General features: G+C 37.0%; 1 protein-coding gene across 1 annotated transcript; it reads left to right on the plus strand.

Moving 5' to 3' along the window:
- The first annotated feature begins 26 nt into the window (after positions 1–26).
- On the plus strand, positions 27–5,743 carry LOC145206143 (uncharacterized). The gene is made up of 6 exons (XM_080078503.1): positions 27–2,097; positions 2,302–2,532; positions 2,844–2,962; positions 3,448–3,576; positions 3,781–3,940; positions 4,179–5,743. The coding sequence occupies exons 1-6, from the start codon at positions 1,986–1,988 to the stop codon at positions 4,358–4,360; spliced, it is 933 nt and encodes a 310-aa protein (XP_079934629.1). The 5' UTR covers positions 27–1,985; the 3' UTR covers positions 4,361–5,743.
- The last annotated feature ends 13,621 nt before the right edge of the window (positions 5,744–19,364 follow it).

Raw genomic sequence — 19,364 nt, forward strand, 5'->3', positions numbered from 1 at the left:
ACTTTGTCGTTTTCATTGAAGACCCAAGCAGGACAGGTTTGTTTATTAGCTGTTTTTTGTCGTCCGAAAGGTTTGTTTGTTCAGTGTTTTGAAATGTTCTGGAAAGAACAGCCATAAGTTGACAAGTGGCAAATGAAACGGTTTTGTTGCGTTGTGACATCAGTCAATTAACAATGTTAAACAAAAACAGGGATTATCTTAATCTAATTGTCTGTATGCCAACCAAACAAGCCTTAAACCCCTAATAGTAGGACTACCCTAGATCTTAACCTTTTAAACATTTGGGCCGAACCAAAGTACCACTTTGTGTCGAATTCAGTGTGTTGGTGCATTGGTTTCGAAATATCACGATTTAAATAATCGATTTTTTCTTAGTTTATCTAGAAACGTTAGTAAGTTTGTTTTGCAGCTAAAAATTCCAAAGTATTTTCGTGTTTTTCTAACTGTATGCCTTGTAGAGAGCCTAGAAAAGTACCCTTGCCTGCAGTACTTGCAAAGTTAGCATATATTCACCAAAATCAATATTTTACTTAATTAGTTTAGAAAAGTTTTCAATTAGTAAATTCCGTCACGGTTTGCTGCACAAAACTCGTTAGTGAGCAGGTATTACAAAATGTGTCATTGTTGTAGGGAGTGGTGGGATTCAAATTTTTTGTCAGCTGGTTCAATTACAAAAGTCATATTTTTCAGCCGGCTCTGTTGCAGAAAGTCCATTGACAGTAACCAGTAATGCTCGCTGATCTCATAAAATTTCGTGAGACGGTTCTATAAAACGGGTGCGAACCGTCCGAATCTCACTACTCGTTGTAAGTTAATTGTCGAGGAGGTCTATTTTTGTGTTTGCAACTGCGTCAATCAGTGCAGTGTTGATACCGAAAAATCGCTGCCACCGATCGCGGCCTGCTGTCAATGGAAACTAATACACGTACTACTTCCGACCAACGGAATAGATCACATTTCTTTGAAACATATGCCAGTTGAGATACTGTTCATTTAAAACGTTACTTACTGCCCTCCGTTTTTCTTCCCCTTAAAACGTAACTACGTGACTTGTATGGCAAGACAGACGTAGAAATTTTGGTAAACAAAAAACTTGCAGACCAGTTTCTCTAATTCATAAAAGGACCAATCAAAGACGTGTAGCTTCATGCGTTTGGGAAGGGCTTCTTTTTTCTAAAAGAGATACTCAGCAGCCACATAAGCACTTGTAATGTTAAGTTGCGTCATGCCAGCACTGAAGTATTTTACGTCACAACAGATAGTTACAATGCTACGTGCCTGACGACACGGAAGCTATCAACTCATTGGTGTTGTTGACAATATATTGACGGTAACTTAAGCAGGAAGTTATGATGCATTTTTGTTACGCGAAAAACGTGTGAGGGATTTTCATAAAAAGTGTACTGTACTGTGCAAAATATTGATTGGTTTGTAGATACAACAGCTTCCAGACTATACATTTTTATTGTCGCAATTTAAATGCTTATGAGTTTGTACAGACACCAGTTATATTGCTTCCTGTGGAAATTGCAGCAGAGCAAGAGAGTCAAATATATAAAAAGCGATATTAACTACAAATTTCAAAGGATTTTGTTGTAATTTTCGAATAGCTGCGCTGTTGGTTGGTTTGTAATATTTACTGCTTTAAATAAACAAGGACCCATTGAAGGATCGAGTTTTTAAAAGCGTATTTCTGCCTCCTAGTGCGTTTTTATGGCACGAACGCTTAACAATGACCTCAACTGACCGACGTACCTTATCCGCTTTGTGTTCAGCATTTAAACAGAGTCGAAAGGTACAAAATCAATGAACTCAGTAAATGCAATCTCCATGAGCCGATTTTCCTAGTGTGCAGACGTGTTGGTTTTTAGTTAGAATATTGTACCTTTGATGGAACGTCCTTTATTTTATTTTTGTATTGTTTTCAACTTGCTGTGCAAAGTAGGCTAGCTGCAACGTGCATTGATTTCTGTTATTTCCACAAAATGGGTGAAATTGTGGAGTTACTGCAGATGACGACCTGTGCATGCGCTGTTGGCATGGCAACCGCTGAAGGAATCAGGGCAGTCTTCAGGAAATTTGTAAAATCTCGACCAGGTAAAGATGTCAACGATTTAAAATATGCTCCAAAAGTAACGTTTGCTATAAGATCCAAACCTCACATTCTTTGACAGCTTTTGCGACATGCGGGATTTAGGTTAGTCAAGTCATCCCAATATGTTTTGTTTACCGTTTGAGGTCCAAGTTTAACAATATACGACCCAGTGACCTGGTAAAGCCCTAAACATTTGCTTTATGCAGGCGTCGCGAACTCAATACAAGACTACCTCAGCGATTTCGTCAACACAGCATTGTCAGCATTTATCTTGGTGGTTTGCACTTTTGAGAAAGCTCTCACTCTGTGGGGAGATTTCCGGATGACGTTTTTCATCTTCACGTTTTTCCTGTGCATTTTTTTCTTTTTTGTTTTCTCTTCCTACGCCCCGTCACCATGCCAACCACTGGAAGATCACTGGCACAAAATTAGCCAAAGTAAGTTTGTTACAGCGTTTGGCCAGGCGACTCTTTAGGCCACATAACAAACATTTGGAAAAGCGATTTTCACTAACATTTCAAAAGTATATTCCTTATTTGAGCCACTGAATTTCTGCTAAAAATGCTTACTACTATATATGTCTACTGAATCAAAAACAAAGATAAGCATTTGTATTTTTGCTCAGTTCAGAAACGCTTACTTTTATTGCAAGCCAATGTCACAATTGTGTTTTTAACAGTTAAAATTCCAATTTCAACGGAAGCATGTTTTTTTTTTCAATGTTCATTTTTTCAATGTTTTTTTACAGGCAGTGCAAATCTCGTGAATCAAGGCTCGATCAAAAAGTCATCTCCCAGTTTGCTAACCAGATTCAGGCTACCTGTATCAACTTATGTACAACATGGATTTTCAACAATTCTGGGCTTGGTATGTGCTTTGCTTTATGTTTAAGCTCTTAGTTTTCTTGGTTAAAAGGGTGGTCAGCAAACGTCGTGTAGTAAATGAAGCAAAAATGGATTACCAAAAACACTAAGATTCTGTCATATCAATTACAAATTGCTTTGACTTTAAAAGGTTGGCGACATTATAGAATTAATGAAGTGCGGGAAGTTTGTTAATTCTTGCGTCATTGCTTGGACTTTGAACTTTTGCTCGTGTTCATACTTCGGGGAGGCACGGGACTGTCCGATACCGAATATCGGGTCGGAAAAACCATTCAGGACTATGCGCATATAGTTTTCCACAGACATTTAAGAACGTCTATGGGAGTTTGGGGTAAATTTTACAACACTGCGGGTGCAAAAACACGCCTGTTGGGCCGCGACATTGCTCTAGCCCGGTATATTTTCGACCCTAACAACCTATATGTTTTATTCGGTTCTTGTGTATCAGTGGCAATAATTTACCTCTAGGGTGTGGGACTCGTGGCTGGGACACAGTGGCTGAAGTTCTTTTGGGACGGATTTATGACGTCACACCATATGACGCAACTTCCAGTACTTGACCAGTGTTTGGATTGTTTGAACACAAGTCTGTTTATGGTAAGTTGTTCTCAAAGTTTGACAACTTTCCTTACACCGTTTTCTGCAGTACGTGCAGCTCTCTTCAATAAAATAATTCTGCTTTAAAATAGGTTGAACCAGAACGCTTTGATGGCAATAGTCATTTGACTTTGTTTATAAATTTGTTTAATAGTTTAGTATCAAGAGGCGCAATTCTGTTCCTGACGGTGTAATATTGTGCAGGGAATTCTGATTGAGGCATCAGTCACTTTCTTCTATCTCTTCTTCTTTGCCTTTGTTGAAACTCGAATCCCATCACAAGAGGTCGGTAAAGAGTCACTACGACGAAAACTCTTCAAAAACTCGTTGAAAAGTATTGCGGTTGTCCTGGGCACATATCTTTGTAAGTATTTTATGCATCTTCTCATCTTAATTTCTTTTGTAGGACGAAGCTATGGATAGATCTTTAGCTTACCCGCGAAATACAACGCTGCTTTTTTGTTACGTATCACTAGCCATGCCCGTTGGAAGCAGATATCACATTCGCAAATTCGTAATGACCATACCCAAATTTGTTGTCTGAAAATAGAAGAAATGCACATAAAGCAAATAACAACCAGACAACAAAAACTATTTTTTAGTTATGGATATCACTGGCTCTTTCGCCAATCCTTTCCTTGCATACGTCCTTCAAAGGAACTGCCTCAATGACGTCACCAGTGCCTTTAACTTCACTATCGTCTACGTCATCGGACCATTTCTCGGCACAGCTGCTTATATGTTTTGGCGCGGTTCCAAGAAAGAGGCCAAATATTCGGTTTAGGAACTGCTACGTTGGAATACAAATTTTAGAGCAAAAATCGAACTTTAATAGATTTAATCAGACATTAGTATTAATAGAACATTCAAAACCTAGTTACCTAACATTAGTTTTTTGCTTTCTACCGAGATCTGATTGAACTTACCTTTTTTGAAACGTATACATTAAAAAAATAATTAAAACAGTTTGTTTTGAAAAGTTTTCAAGAAAATTAAACACTTAAAAACTGATTAAAAATTAACACGCTTGATTGTTAAACGACGGATCAAACACTACTTTGCTCAGTCCTTGATTGTGCCAGAGTTTTGCCGAATTTACCTGTTGTTACTGTATGTTTGCAATATATGTGACACGATATTTTGACCGAATTTGGAATTATTTACAATGTAAAACAACTAAACTACCTATTTTAGTCTTTGTATGTTATCGTTTAAAAAACAACCAAAGTCAAAGTCCCATATGAATGTAATATTAAAATGATATTCTGGGGAAAAGTATATCAGTTACGTTACTACGTTTCATTTACTAATGTAAATCTATAGCGGTGATACAATATCGTAGTTAGTTATGTAGTATAGAGAAAGTTAAACACTGATTTAACGTTGGGTTTTTCTTTGTTTGCAATTGTACCGTTACGCCTTGTGAGTTGTATAATTTGCAATTGTTCTCTCGTACTGCTTAACAACAGAAAATAATTATTTTGTCCTATGCACATAACTATATTAACTGTTTGTATGTGATAGCATTGTGAAGCTTTTGGTAGAATGGAAATGTAGCAAATCTCCCTTGTGGTGATGTCATCGCCCTTTCGCGCAAGCATTGTTGTTGGTTATGTCATACTTAGCGTTCAAAGCAATACGTTTTGTGCAATCTAACATGTCGATTTGCAACAAGTATGTGAAAAGTTTGCTTTTACCTCCTGTTGCTTTACTGTTTTGCTTTCATGCAATACCATGTTTCACGTTATGACATGCAATGCCAATGCCAACAAAATGTAACCTTTCGTATATAGAATTTACATGGTACAAACACCTACATGCGCAATATAAAGCCTGGATTTCAAATGTGCGCAAACTGCTTAATGGCGCTTAACTATCGGCTTCAATGTTTATTATTGTAAATTTATTTCAGTGATTTCAAAATAATTGACACTTTTAAGTATAGTACACCTAATTTTTTCGTTTATTGCCATTACAGAGCTTCTTTCAATGATTTGGATTGTTTTGCTTTTTTCAAAACGAATATTTTAAACCTATTTATAAAGCATACGGCACTTTTGCCTTAAAAAACTTTTTTTTATTTTAGCTGAGTATTTTAATACAGCGTTTAAAATGTAGTGGTGATATTGTATGCTATATAAGGTGAAATAAAGTGCAATTGGTTGCATTTTTATCAAAGTTTGCTGATTACAGCCCAGTGAGATGATGTAACTAATCAAAGAGTGTAGCAACCAGCCTGTGACCTAATAAAAAAATGGCTTGCAAAAGGTGTTCTAAAGATAAACACCGAAATCCGTAATAGGGCCAGATAACCTTTTAAGACCGGACATTTTGCCCTTTTTATCGTATCGTCTAGTTATTGTCTTCTAACAGGCCTCATCTATTTTATCCCATTTAGTAGGAGAGACTCAGTCCTATAAATTCAAGCGCGATCCGTCTTACCACAAAACACCTCTGATTCTACACATTAACTTACCGGTTAAACTATGATTTGGTACAACACTAAATCAACCTAAATTCAGATCGAAAATAGATTTTTTCCAAACATTTCAAGTTTATAAGTACAGATAACCAATAACCAAATATGTATTATGGTTTTTTTACACAAATTGGCGGCAACATGTTGGTTGCATGCAGCAAGTGTGGGGCTTAATTTATTTTTTCCAATTAAGCTGTAACAGAACCACTAGCCTAAATCCAGACAGAAAAATTTGTTTCCAATCACAAAACGGTATTTTCCTAAAATTTCATAAGGTTAAACCATTTTCTTGGGTCCCAAATTGCTGGGTTTACACTTGGTCGTGACAGACATGTGGATTTCATAAACTTCTTACGTGGGACCGTGGCTTAGTACTGGAATGCACATTTGTAATGTCAATTGATAGTTTGTTTCAGACTGATTTAGTGTAAGTGGTTGACGTCATTGAGAGTTGTGTTACATTGTTTATCACGACTCTCTGATTCTGGTATGCTACAGGGATATGGAAAATATTCAAAATAGTAAACTGCACTGTCCAAACGAGGTTTCCGCAACCCAAAAGTTGTAACATTTAAAATGACATCATCGTACCACACAATTAAAGGCTGTGCATACAATGAAGAGAGCCGTCTCGCAAACTCCAAGACTAATCTTATTGCCGTGATGGCATAGAAGTAGTCTGTTGTATTCTGGAGGAAATCCCTCTCATGCATAATGGAGTTTGCTCAATACCTTGTTACCTAACATGGTCAAGCAACTTTTCTTGCACAGTGACTCATTGCGACCACATTACCACTGTATTGATTGTGTAATTTGTCTGCGTCGCCTTCAGGTTTATACGCCAAGCCGACGAATTGTTCTGTTGGTTAATATAACCAGTTGTTTTTGTTAGGAAATTTATTTATATGGAACGAATCGCTCGCATGAGGACTTAACTGTCTCGACTAAATTCTTAGTTATAATGTCAAGACTTCTAATCGAATTCCTGTATGATCTGTAATTACCGGTTGAGGGAAAATGTCCGAAATTTAAATCTCCAACCGTTTAAAAACGAAACCGTACATATATACCAAGATAGGCAAAAGTTTTACTTCAAAGTTGTAAAAAAGTCGAGTTCTCTCGAAGGGCTTGTCAACGCTACCAAAGCAGGCATGTCAGGTTTTCGTCTAGACTGCAGGACAGGACACGCCTTGAAGTAAACTGAGTTTTTGCCTGCTCTTGCTAGTCATGAAGCATCGACGGCGGGCTGCTGACGCACGTCATACCATGCGCCTTATAATACCAAAATATTTTTGCGAGGTTGTTAAAATATGTTTGCGATAGGAATACAATTTTGAGCTGTTTTTTTTATGCAAACATAATAAAATTTATTGGTCCAACAAACTATCGTTGATGGCATCTATGCTTTGCATTGTTAAGTACGCTGCCCCACGCGAAAATAAGACTTTACTTTGCAACAATAAAATCGAATATTTCTGAATGATAACTTATATTTGCCTGCAGTATTTTTTATTATAATCCAGCAACAACAAAATATCGAATAATTTTTTTTAACTAGGCTTTTCCCATCGGTAATTATTAATATGAAACATTTTAACACTATTATGTGTAGTTTTTAATTGTCTTAAATGCACAGTGAACATTGTGTATTCAGCAGGTCAATCTGCAAATTATGACCTGCAGCAAATTGTAAGTTAAATATTTTTGGTCGAATGCTTGTTAAGAATGAGACAAAAGAAGCAAAATAATATAATTTGTCGTGAATAGTAAATAGGTAATATACAACGAAAGCCTGATGGCAAATGCCAATGCCAGACTGCATTAAGAAAAACAAAGAAATGGTCGAGCTGAACAGTGCAAAACAACGTCATAAAGACGCTTTGTCATATCACTGTGTTGAAATTTAAAATCTAAAAAGTTGCTATTCAGTATCTGCACCCGAATCCGCTTGTCCGTCAGCTTCTGGTGCCTGCTCTTTTGTTTGTTCCATTTCCTTAGGTGGGCTCGTTTCATCCCCAGATTCGTTGACTTCTACTGCAGTGACGTCACCGTTGGTGTCGGCCTCTCCTGTGCTTCCTGCGTCAGCCTTGTCGGTCTTGGTCATGTCTTTGGTTTGAACTTGCTTGGTGTTTGAGCAACCCATAGTAATGATGAATGTGGAAGCAGATTGTCAGTTAAGCTAATAAACTGAAGATTCAATGATTTCTGCTTTAAAAAGAAAAGTATGTTCATAATGTGGTACCGGAAAGAAAACAAACAATCGAGGTGAATTTGATTCAAAAAGTCTAAACCTTTATAGTTGCTAATTCTAAAAGGTCCCGTTGTGTGTAAGACCCCAGATGCAATCGCCAAAATTCTACACAATGTTAAAAATGCTGCCTAGCGCTTTGTTTCCTCGCCTAAAATTGATGCTCTACTTGTTAAGCAAAGTTAACTTCCTTTAGCTTAAGCAGTATAAAAAAACTCTAACAACGTGGTATAAAAACATGCCGTCAATGACAAAGACAAACAAAATAGACAAAAGGTGAAGTTTTGGGCAAAACCTTAAATACTTCCCTTAAAAATTAAATCACCCCCTGTCACGCGTACGCCAAGCGTTAGAACACTGCTCAAGCGTGTGTACAATTCTGTATATCACTTGAATCTCTGTAGTGGCTGGCTATGCTTACAATTTAAGCTTTTTAAACGTTGCTTACGATTAGAACTGTTGTGGTTTAGGTTAGGTACAACACTTTAACATACGCCAACTTGGTTTCACTCTAAACCCGTTCTCAACTTAACGCCGAGATCTACGACTCAACGTTGTTCTCAAGCCCCTTGTCTGGTGTAAACGCCGAATTATCCAACAACTTTTGTCTGGTCCTATGCCAACGAATAAACCTGGCATTACTTCATTACACGATCAAGCACTCCAGAAAAACCACAACGAAATGTGATTTCATCACTGTTTGTTGTCGGGCCGTCGTCAAGGGTCGTAACTTTCACTTTTGTAGGGAGATGCTGTCAAAACAGGGCCCCCGGGAAGAGTATCTACAAGTGTTTGTCAAAAGTTTGTGCAAACAGGGCCATTTATGACAAGGGCCTTAAAGCATACCCGTGCCCATCTGTAAAGTACCCCACGCTAGCCGTTTAATTATCGCACTTTAAATTTTATTTTTTAAATTTCAAGGGTTGGGTTTCCTGGCTACGCTTGTTTGAGGCTTGTATTCAAGCAGTTTATTTAGGGGGCGGTTTATCTTAAACACGCGGTTCGACGTCTCCTGGGATTTCGTGAACATGATTTTGCTTTGTCTGGGGAAAGTGCGTAGCAGGATACAGCCTGATTTAAATCGTCTACAAACATAAAACAGCGGCATGGATCAAAAAACTTCTGACAACGTGAATCGAATGCGTTTAGCCTGGAAGTAAGGAATTTCTTTGCTCAGCACTTTATGTACTAAGCGATTCAGTTACGCCTGGTTAAACCAATCACATATAAACCACATCTAGTCTCAAATACTTTCAGGGCAAACTTCATCAGAACAAATATTGAAAAGTTGCTATCTATCTTTAACTAGTTGGTCATCGCAACGGACAGCGGGTGCTCTTCAAATTTCAACTGCTATTGTCTTTTAAAATTTCGACCAAAGTAAACCTTTCAAGGGCTATCAGGTTAAAAGACCTCTTCGGCCAGCGTAAAACAACAGCGAAATAGAAAATGGTGTCAAAAGACAGACCAGAATCAAACTGTTTGCCGACAAGTAGAGTATGAGCTGCTGACGCAATAAACTATGAGATCAAACGACTTTTGATGTAACAACACAATTGTCAAGGATTTTCTATGGCATCAATGGTACTGTTATTATGCCATTTAAGCATCTGTTGTTTGGCTATTTGTTCTTCTCACTCACATTTTAACGAAAAAGTCTACAACAAGAAGCACAATGATATTTTACGTCACAAAACAGTCTAATTTTAGTCGCAAAATGTTCTAACTCGAAGCGTATGTACACACCAAAAAATGTAGAAGCTACAACAAGAGATATTTTCAGAGAAAATAGCTGAAAAAGACCCTTAATAGTCAGCTAGCTGCTTTTTATCATTCGACAAAATCGCCCAACCTAGGTGAGTAAGTGGCGTCAGCAGACTGTTTTGCTCATGCCTTTATAATCACTGCCACAACCTCATGAATTTTTAACAGCAAACTCGCAGAATGCGGCATATGCGAACACCATCGACCGGTCCGTTGCTAAGTGACATGCCCAGCGCTCGTCATGGCAACCGACTGGTGTCACGTATTTACGACACTCCAGTAATGCAATTACACGTCTAGGTGCGGTCGTTCTGGGTGCCCTGTGCATTTCAACAAATGGTGGCAGGTGTTTACATTGAAAACACTCGAGTAATTGCGTGGTACTTGTTAGTACATCTTATGAAAAAATCATTTGCGAAATCGTCTTCCTGAAACTAAGGGGGCCGTGGGAGAACATAATTGTTGAGAATATAAGACAACTGCTGTTAACCCAGTGTCTGTTTTAAACAAGTTGGAGATTCGTTCAGATTTTGACCATCAGGAAGCGGTTCAGCAGTCTTGTTTTGAAAAACAGTTTTGTTTTCATTTTAGCTAATTAGTTTGGTACAAAAATGCACTTACACATTGTTTATTGCAGTTCACCTTGCAATACGATTCAGGCATAACGCAAAAGAATATGGACCAAAGACAAATCAAGAGCACACAAAAAGTTGGTCGGTTCATTTAACATGATAATGTTAAAAGTAATAACAAGATACGTTTCAAAAACGTGTAAAAAGCTGAAAAAACAAAATCCTTTACAAAACGACATTGTCATAGGTCATTACTCACACAATTAAATCTCTATTATGTGCGTGGTTGCAGCAGTTTGGTAAGTTGCAATGGCAAATACTTACATTTTCTAAATAAACCTAAAACAAGCACAATTGATTAAGTGGCAACCTTAAACTGGTGCGTCTGCGTAGTTAGCAAATTGAAAATTGAATCACGTTCGAAGGAACTGAGCGCACACCGATATATCGGAAATCGATTTTGCAGCAAAAATGAGTCTACCATTTAAAGTGGATAGACGTCAAAAACTCTTATTGGAAAAAAAACAATTGAAAATGTCGCCGCGATAGTCTGATAACAACTGCAAGTTCTTTAAAGTCAAATTTTTGTGAATTGGTTACTTCAAAAGTTGATGCCAACTCCAAGTTAAATATGGGTGTGAAACTGATACCATTTTAGTCGAATCTGACACTTATGCAAGAATTGTAGGTTACGGACACTGACAAGCTTTGGTCCCTTAAAAGTTGGTGAAAAAACGCACAAAACAGCTTCTTACTGCAGGTCGTCCCACTTTTCATGTTTACAACAAGTCAACGAACTGGATGCTGCTATCTCGTACAAATTCATGTTCCCTCAACTCAGCAAACAAAGAAGGCAATGAAATGACACACGCAAATCCATCTGTACTAAACTTCAAGTATAGGCTACATCCCTAACTAAACCATGGCATACATATAACAATGTAAGTTGTTTGTAGCTCTGTAACAAGGATTTGTGCAAACCTGATACTGGGCTTGGCTACCTTGGCACTTTCTGTTTGCATGATTTATAAATGTCACCAGTCAAGCATGCTGTAGTTAAGCAGGAAAGGGTGTAACTCTGACCGCAATGCCGTCACGGTGCGAAGTGCGGACTTTGGTGAAGTAAACATGCACATCTGTATTAATGGGTGCAAGTTAACTTCCAATTGAAAGTATATTATTTGCCTGATGTTTTTACAAATCTCGCTTTGAAACCATTTTCGTCAACTGAGCTAAACAATTTAATGCTTTGGTAAACCAGTCGCACGATACGCCGTGTTGCGTTATATTTGCAGCAAATCTTTGCAATGAAGAAAACTGACTGTGCAAAGTGTGTGACAAAATCACTACCAGCAATACATCAACATAGCCAAACTCGCTTGACGGTCACAAAGAAGGCAGCGGTTCAAACGTTTTAAATTAAACAAGTCCCACGACTGTTTGATACGGCTAAGTTTTTCAATTCCTAGTAACATCAGCTGAGTTGGTTTAGTCGTCGATCGCAATCTTATACATGGCTTGCCGGCTCTCACTCGTATTTGATCTTCGCAGACCCCCTCTGAGTATTTAACAGTCACTGAGGTCTAGTCAAAACCTGGTTGCGACGACAAAAAAGCCACACTCGTAGTCGGGCGCAGCAGAAGTCATGGATACAAAACTAAACAACTCAAAATAATACGTGCGTTCTAATTCTTTGCCATTGATTGTGACGCAACAATACAATAGGTTGTGCACGAGTATTTTTCATGCTGTGACAAAGGTGTTGGTCTTGCGGTTTCCATAGACCAGACGGGAAAGTTGTGATTGACAGGAACGCCCAGTCACAAACTGAAAGTGAATATTGACATATTGCGGTGCCTGTGTAAAGCTCCACGTCCAAGTTTTTGGAGCGAAAACCATCGCAACTCCCGCAAACGGCCAAATGTTTGGCTACACTGCTAGGAAATAGTGATGCACCGAAGTTTCGGTTGGCCGAAACATTTCGGCCGAATCCGTTGTTTTCCAATGTTTCGGTTTCGGCCCGAACTTTTTTGAAAATTCGGCCGAAACCGAACTTTTTTATTGCATGGAATTAAGGCCTTAAATTTCATTTTTTTCCATACGAAACATGATAAATTATCTATTTGTTGTATCGATAAAATACGAGCCACGTTCTCTGCAAAATATTTGATGTTTAGAAAAGCTCACGCATTGTGAAAGCTATTTTGATTTGTCATAATTCACTTCACTCGCATCAACAACACAAGGTTCAGTTGAAAACATCCATTGAAACAGAGATTTTAGGTTCGGCTTGATTCGGCCGAAACTATTCGGCCTCATGGCCGAATATTCGGTTTCGGCCCGAACTTTTTTAGTCGGGTTCGGTGCATCACTACTAGGAACATCCATTTTAGCTGAGTTTCGTGGTTTGCAATTGTCTGTATCTTGTAGCGTTAAACATAATACTCAAATTGTATAACTTAAAACATAATGCATGAAAGGCATGACCAGATCAATATACTTTAACAACTCAAATACGCACTGGCAAAATAGGTAAACATTTTCGCACGTAAATTACAAAACTCGTGACGTTCTCAGTTAATATTCAACACACTTCGTATTAACGTTTTGCATGAATGCGATGGGACGGCAAAGCAGATGTCTGGCCATTAAAGTTTGGGTAAATCCAGAATTGATCGGAAAGCAACTGTGTTACGACCATTTTTTTGGTTTCCGAATAAACCTGAACTTAAATCTTACTCGAAACGCACCAATGCGTTGACTCATTTATTATAGTCAAGCTGGACTCTGCTATAGTTTAAATCTGGCAACTTAATAACCTACACCGGATATACAAGCAACATCACCCAATTAACAGAATATTTTAATTTTTTTACATTTTCGTACATCAACGCGTTTGTCATCAACTTTTTCGTGGCGATATTCTTAAACGTTTTTTCTTTGTTTGGTAGACATGCATTAGATTAATTTAAGCACACTGGCAACAAACTTAATGATTTATTCGGCCTTACGCAATTAAGAAGAACTTGGTATTTGCAGTTCGTGCGAAATACAAAAATATGTAAATTTTACACTCAAATTTCTTCGCCCTTCACCGTACCCATGTGATTCTGAAAAGAAATGTAAACTTACGTTGCTTTCATACCTTTTAATAGGTACATACCAAACCCACTATTGGGTAAGAAATGTTTAGCAACGAGATCTATAAAATGGTAGAATAAAACAGCAATCTGCCCTACTGTAAAATATCAGGAAATTAAAATGTATTTATCACCTGAAGCACAGCAGAACAATAAACTTCCCCAAAGTAACAAAATGCCTTGGCAACCAACATTTTCGTTTGCATTCTCAACACCAAACTAGCTTAAAGAGCGATATATTAAAGTTTTGTTGTTGATTTATAGGTTTTTAATTTTTAAGGTTGTAATTGTGCAATGTCGTCTTACAGGAGACCATATTTTGAAAAGAAGGGCTTGGAACAACATAATGGCTACATACAGTGCAGTGTAATTGAACAGAAATCACCTTCGTACCGAACATTTGCTTTTTTGTTGTTAGGTTATTTTAGTAAATAAAAAAACCTTTAAAATGTAGTTGATATTGTTTTTGAATGTTATTGTTTGAGCTGCTTAAGTACTTCGTATGGTTGTTTAGAGCTCCTTGTTTGCTTTGGCAACAAACTACTTTTTGCATGTCGAAATAACAAGAATACTTATATTCAAAGATCAAGCGCTTTCAGTTCTTAAAATCGCACAAAGCATTTTTTTGTTTTTTCACGGCTTTCAAACACAACATGCATCCAAAGACGAATTCCAATCAGTTTTTTATGTGTCTGTATCCAGGCGCCCTGGACTAATTGAGCCAAATTAGTGCCAAGCACAAAAAATAACAACCTGTTTAACCGAGCCGTTTCTTTTGCGACCCTAATGATCAATCTTCCGAATGAAGTTTGCCGCCAGGGGTGCTAAATAGCTAAATAGCTATTCCGAACAAACATTGTGTGACGGTTTCAAGTTTACCAGGTGACAACAAAAGAAAACTAGGAAAACCTTCATAAACAATAAGGAGAGATACATTTTCTACCAATACAGGTAGGTTGTTGGAGCTGATTGGTGGCATGATGCTCTGATTTGGCGCTCAGTAAAAAATGCCAGTTCGTAAAGTGGTGTGACACACCGCTACAAAACCTTGGAAGTTAGCGTTAATCAAACGAGTTAGTTCATTCCAACAAAAAACCAATGTTACTGCTTTTGACACTGAATAAAAACCGACCAAAATGTCAGTGTTAAAATGCGTTGAAGTGTTGAGCCCCACCCATTTCTATATCACTGATTTTGTCGGCTGTCATGACGTAACATTTGACGTGAAGTTAACAGTGACCAAGGAGTGGTATAGTGAAATTACATTTGGGACATGATCAAGGAACCATTTCTTTGTGGACGTTTAGAGATGGGATCTACATTGTAATGCGAGTGTTTTGTGTGAACAGACTGGTGGGCGCAAATAACAAGGTAAAATTGAGCCAGTCGTTTAATATCTTTTGTCAGAACTCAGAAGATAAAAGTTTTGTTTTGTGCCCCAGGTTCAAGCTTAAAAACTTTAGTTTTCTGCATATTTTTCCCCAATAACGCAATGGCATAAAAGCAAAATACAGATAAAGTTCTAAGTTTACAGCTGTTGTACATATGTATAGTAATCTTATTATAACATAAACTTAGTTGTATAAGTAAAGTATAAGTGATCCTGTCGAGTTTTATGTAATGAGACCATTTGAAAGGCGCGACAAAGTTGGGGGCACAGTAGTTAGGCTAGCCTACTAGACAAATTTAAAACTCTATACTGTTTTAACTAGGGTATGGTGGTAGGGTATGGTACAACCGCAAAGATAAGCTGCTGTTAAAAAATGTGTGTGCATAACGATATTGTTTTTAGGTAATATTTTAACAAAGAGCATTTTACTGAATTGGGGAATGCATTAAAACACCGTTTCGCCATGAAACTACTTCAAAGCATTTTATTAAAGGGTATTGTTTTTTGCAACGAGTAATTTTTGTGTTTCATTTAATAATAATTGTACTTATAGCAATAGAAAATAAAACTGCTTTCTTCCAACTTTTTTTCCATAGTTGCTTATTATTTGCGGTTTTATGTTATAACTTATAACATTAAATTTAGTTAACACCTATGACAGAAACGATGGTAATCTATGTTCTTCAGGTATCTTTCTGCTTATCAGCACAACCCATTATGTTGCCGGCCAATGTGCAGTTACCGGGGTAATCGTTTCGAGTGGACCATGCGATTACGAGATCAACGGAAAAATGGAATTTTACGCGGTTTGTTTCTAATAGGCGTATTATTAGTTAATCTTACTGCGTTTTTCGTTGTGATATTCTTTTTTGAACCTTTTGCATAAACTTTTAGAAAAACATATTTTATTGTAGCGGATTGCTTTAATTGCTGTTAGATTTACTTGTAACATCCCTCAAACCGTTTCGTTTGACTTCATAGTTCAAGTTTAGTCATGCGGTCAACTGAAAAAAGTAAAACGTGCCTCGCGTATCTTATAGTCATGTAATGGCTCCATGCTTTTGTATTAAACTTTTATAGGCTACTGCTATTTTTTAAGGTTTTTAGCAAACTACAACAAAGTACGAAGAAAATATATTAAAAACTCGTATATATATTACCAATACTACTTTTTTAGCCAAGCAATTACACTCAAGTTTTGGATCCGATTCCACCAATTACAATCGACACATACATGTACTTGCGGGTTGAAATGTTTAATGCAAGTTTTGCCGGTGTAAATTTACTGGTGGAAACGTGTTGGGCGACAAAAACAATTGACCATACATTGTTGCTGTACAACTTTACTATTGTTGAATTTCCAGGGTAGGTTGTTGTTTATTTTAACTACGTATATCTTACAGTAATCGCTTAAAATCGCTAACAGCTTATTTTTCCAATAACTTTTGTGGACCGTTTCTATAGCTATATTGTAAAAAGCTGGGAAAATACACCTCTTTGTAAGATTATATTAAAAACAATTTAAAGAAGGCACGTTAAACCGTTGGGCCATTTTTGTCTTACATTATTTCCTGACTTTCTGGTGCATTCCTTAGTTGTTCGTTCATACCATGGAGAAACGTCATAAACATCGATAATAACGGTTTGTCAAAAGTCGTCACAGTGAGCTTTCCCAACTTCTATCTTTACCCTGAGGAACCCGAGTTTTACGTTCACTGTACCATTGGAACTTGCGACGGCTGTGTGGGAAACAGTCCTAACGAGGTATATTACAATTATATTTGCTGTTATACACAATTCCACAAGACTGATTTAAAATTTAACTTAACTAATGCCTTATATACACCAGACTTGTGGACAACTAGATTTTTTTCGGGTTTTCAAATAAGATTAGAATTACCATTTTCTCAAAAACTAGAAATTAAAATAGAACTAGAATCGGACCATCCAATTCAAGTTTTGTACATTTTACATATCAGAGATAATGTTGCCGTTATATCAAGTAGTTCTCGAGCAGCATTATTTGGAAAATTGTCCATTATTCTAATCTGAAATTTTTCGTGAGGGTCAACTTTTTTGACATGGCGGGCAATTGCAATCGTACTGTGGCCTTTCGCAATTGCCGATGAGGTAGTGAATCGTACTGTTAGTCACAGTGCCAAGTATTACTGAAAAACATATTTCAGTGATGAGGTTTGGTCTCGTTGGTTACGTGACTTTTTGCGCTTTGGACATGAAACAAATGCTGTATCCAATGCTAAAAATGTTGTTGGACAAGTTAGCGTTTTAGGGGAAAATGTAAATTTGATTAGAATAAGAATTAAAGTTTACTCTTTATTTGTAAATTATAGATTAGAATTAGAATTACCGCCATTTTGCTCTAATTTGCTGAATTAGAAAACTAGAATTATCTAGTTGTCCATGTCTGATATCAACTAGTGTTCATAATTGTAGTGTCCCCCTGGGAATATAAAACAATATTTAAAAATTTAGAAGCCATTAAGTTTTATTGCAATACACTTTATGCTAACGCAGTGTACACCTGAGCCTCGAACATACACAAGAACTGCCAAGATTTTAACTTTGGGACCAATAAGACGTGAGACAACAACTACCACGACAACATCGCCAACGACATCTTCCTCTATCAGTCAACAAAGTGAGTTGTCTCTGACATCTTCCTCTATCAGTCAACAAAGTAAATTGTCTCTGACATGACACAGCAAGGAACTGAAATATCCTAACACATATCAAGGTGGCTAAATTGCTAAAAAAAATTCACGCTGTAAATTTTTAAGTGGACTTATAGAGTCCAGGTTACACTTGGATTTATCACTAGCAAAGAAATGGATTTACGCTTTGATTTGGTTGTATAAGTTTTGTGTTTAACCCATTTATTCCTTACAGATTACCTGCACATATTTCTTGTTTTTGTCCACTTCTACGTTGTTAACGTCGAACCATTATACTTTAATGTATAATTCGTTTGAAGAAGTGCCTTGTAAACTTCGTGATTTGACTCGACTACAAACGACAAAAAGCTTGTAACAAATGCAATTACACTTTTGATGTGAAAAAATCTTATTTTTTCCGTACTACTGATCATCATTATAATACTTGCTGTGTTGGTGTTTCTTCTTATTGTCTTGATTATTGCATGTCTGTTCGAAGTGTGAAAAGGCTCATCTAAAAAAAATGTGAGATGATATTATCATATAAGTTACGTTTTGTGCCAATGTTTGTTTAGCAAAAATTTATAAGATTCATTTTAGCACACTAACAACATACTTGATGCTTTATACGTAATTTTTACACAAATCAAAAAATTTGGCATTTGCAGGCCTTGGTTGTTTCCCTGTGCGACTGAAAAGAAATGTAAACTTACGTTGCTTTCACCACTTTGAATAGGTGCATACTAGACCCACTATTATAAAAAGTAAAATGTTTAGCAACCGCACCTCGAAAATGGTAGATTACTTGCTCCGCTTAGAAAAAACCCAGAAAGTTTAATTTCTCTATTACTTAACAAAAAGGCCTTAATACCTACCATTAACCTTTAGTTTTTCAAATATTAAACTAGCTTAAAAGTTTGTTTTTGATTTACATGTTTACAATTTTCGGTTTTTCAGTTTTGTTTTACAAATGTCGTCTTACGGGAGACGAAAATATAAAAAAGGCTTGGAAATGCACAATGTAGGCTACATGCAGTGAAAAACGATTGAATAGTATTAATGTTTGTGCTTCATTTAATTGACATCGCTTAAAAGATACCTTAAAAGATAGTTGATATTTTTTTTCATTGTTACTATGTGAGATTCTGAACTTCTTCGTATGGCTGGTTTTATAGTCTTATTTTCTTTTTATGTCTGTTACTGGTTCATGCGCCATAGACCAATACGGCCAACTTCCTGCCAAATACAAGACGTATTGACCAGTTTAACCGAACCGCTTCTTTTGCGGCCTTAGTGACCATCCTTCCGAATAAAGTTCGCCGCTAGATGTGCTAAATAGCTAAATAGTGAGAGTTTCGAGTTTACCACCTGACAATAAAAGAAACTAGACAAATCTTAATAAACAATAAGGGGAGATACGTTTTTGTACAAATGCAGGTTAACTTTATGGAGCTGATTGGTAGTCTGTTGCTAACAGCTCGATTTAGCGCTCATGCGTGGGTTTCCAAGTCTATATTTACTCA

The sequence above is a fragment of the Phallusia mammillata genome, chromosome 1 (genome assembly GCF_965637545.1).
Source record: "Phallusia mammillata chromosome 1, kaPhaMamm4.hap1.1, whole genome shotgun sequence".
Taxonomy (NCBI): domain Eukaryota; kingdom Metazoa; phylum Chordata; class Ascidiacea; order Phlebobranchia; family Ascidiidae; genus Phallusia; species Phallusia mammillata.

Bases quoted from the DNA above. Each gene is read 5' to 3' on its own strand.
- LOC145206143 (XM_080078503.1), top strand. From the start codon at position 1,986: ATGGGTGAAATTGTGGAGTTACTGCAGATGACGACCTGTGCATGCGCT. The intron at 2,533-2,843 runs GTAAGTTTGTTA...GTTTTTTTACAG, and splicing joins CTGGCACAAAATTAGCCAAA to GCAGTGCAAATCTCGTGAAT. The intron at 3,941-4,178 runs GTAAGTATTTTA...ACTATTTTTTAG, and splicing joins TGTCCTGGGCACATATCTTT to TTATGGATATCACTGGCTCT.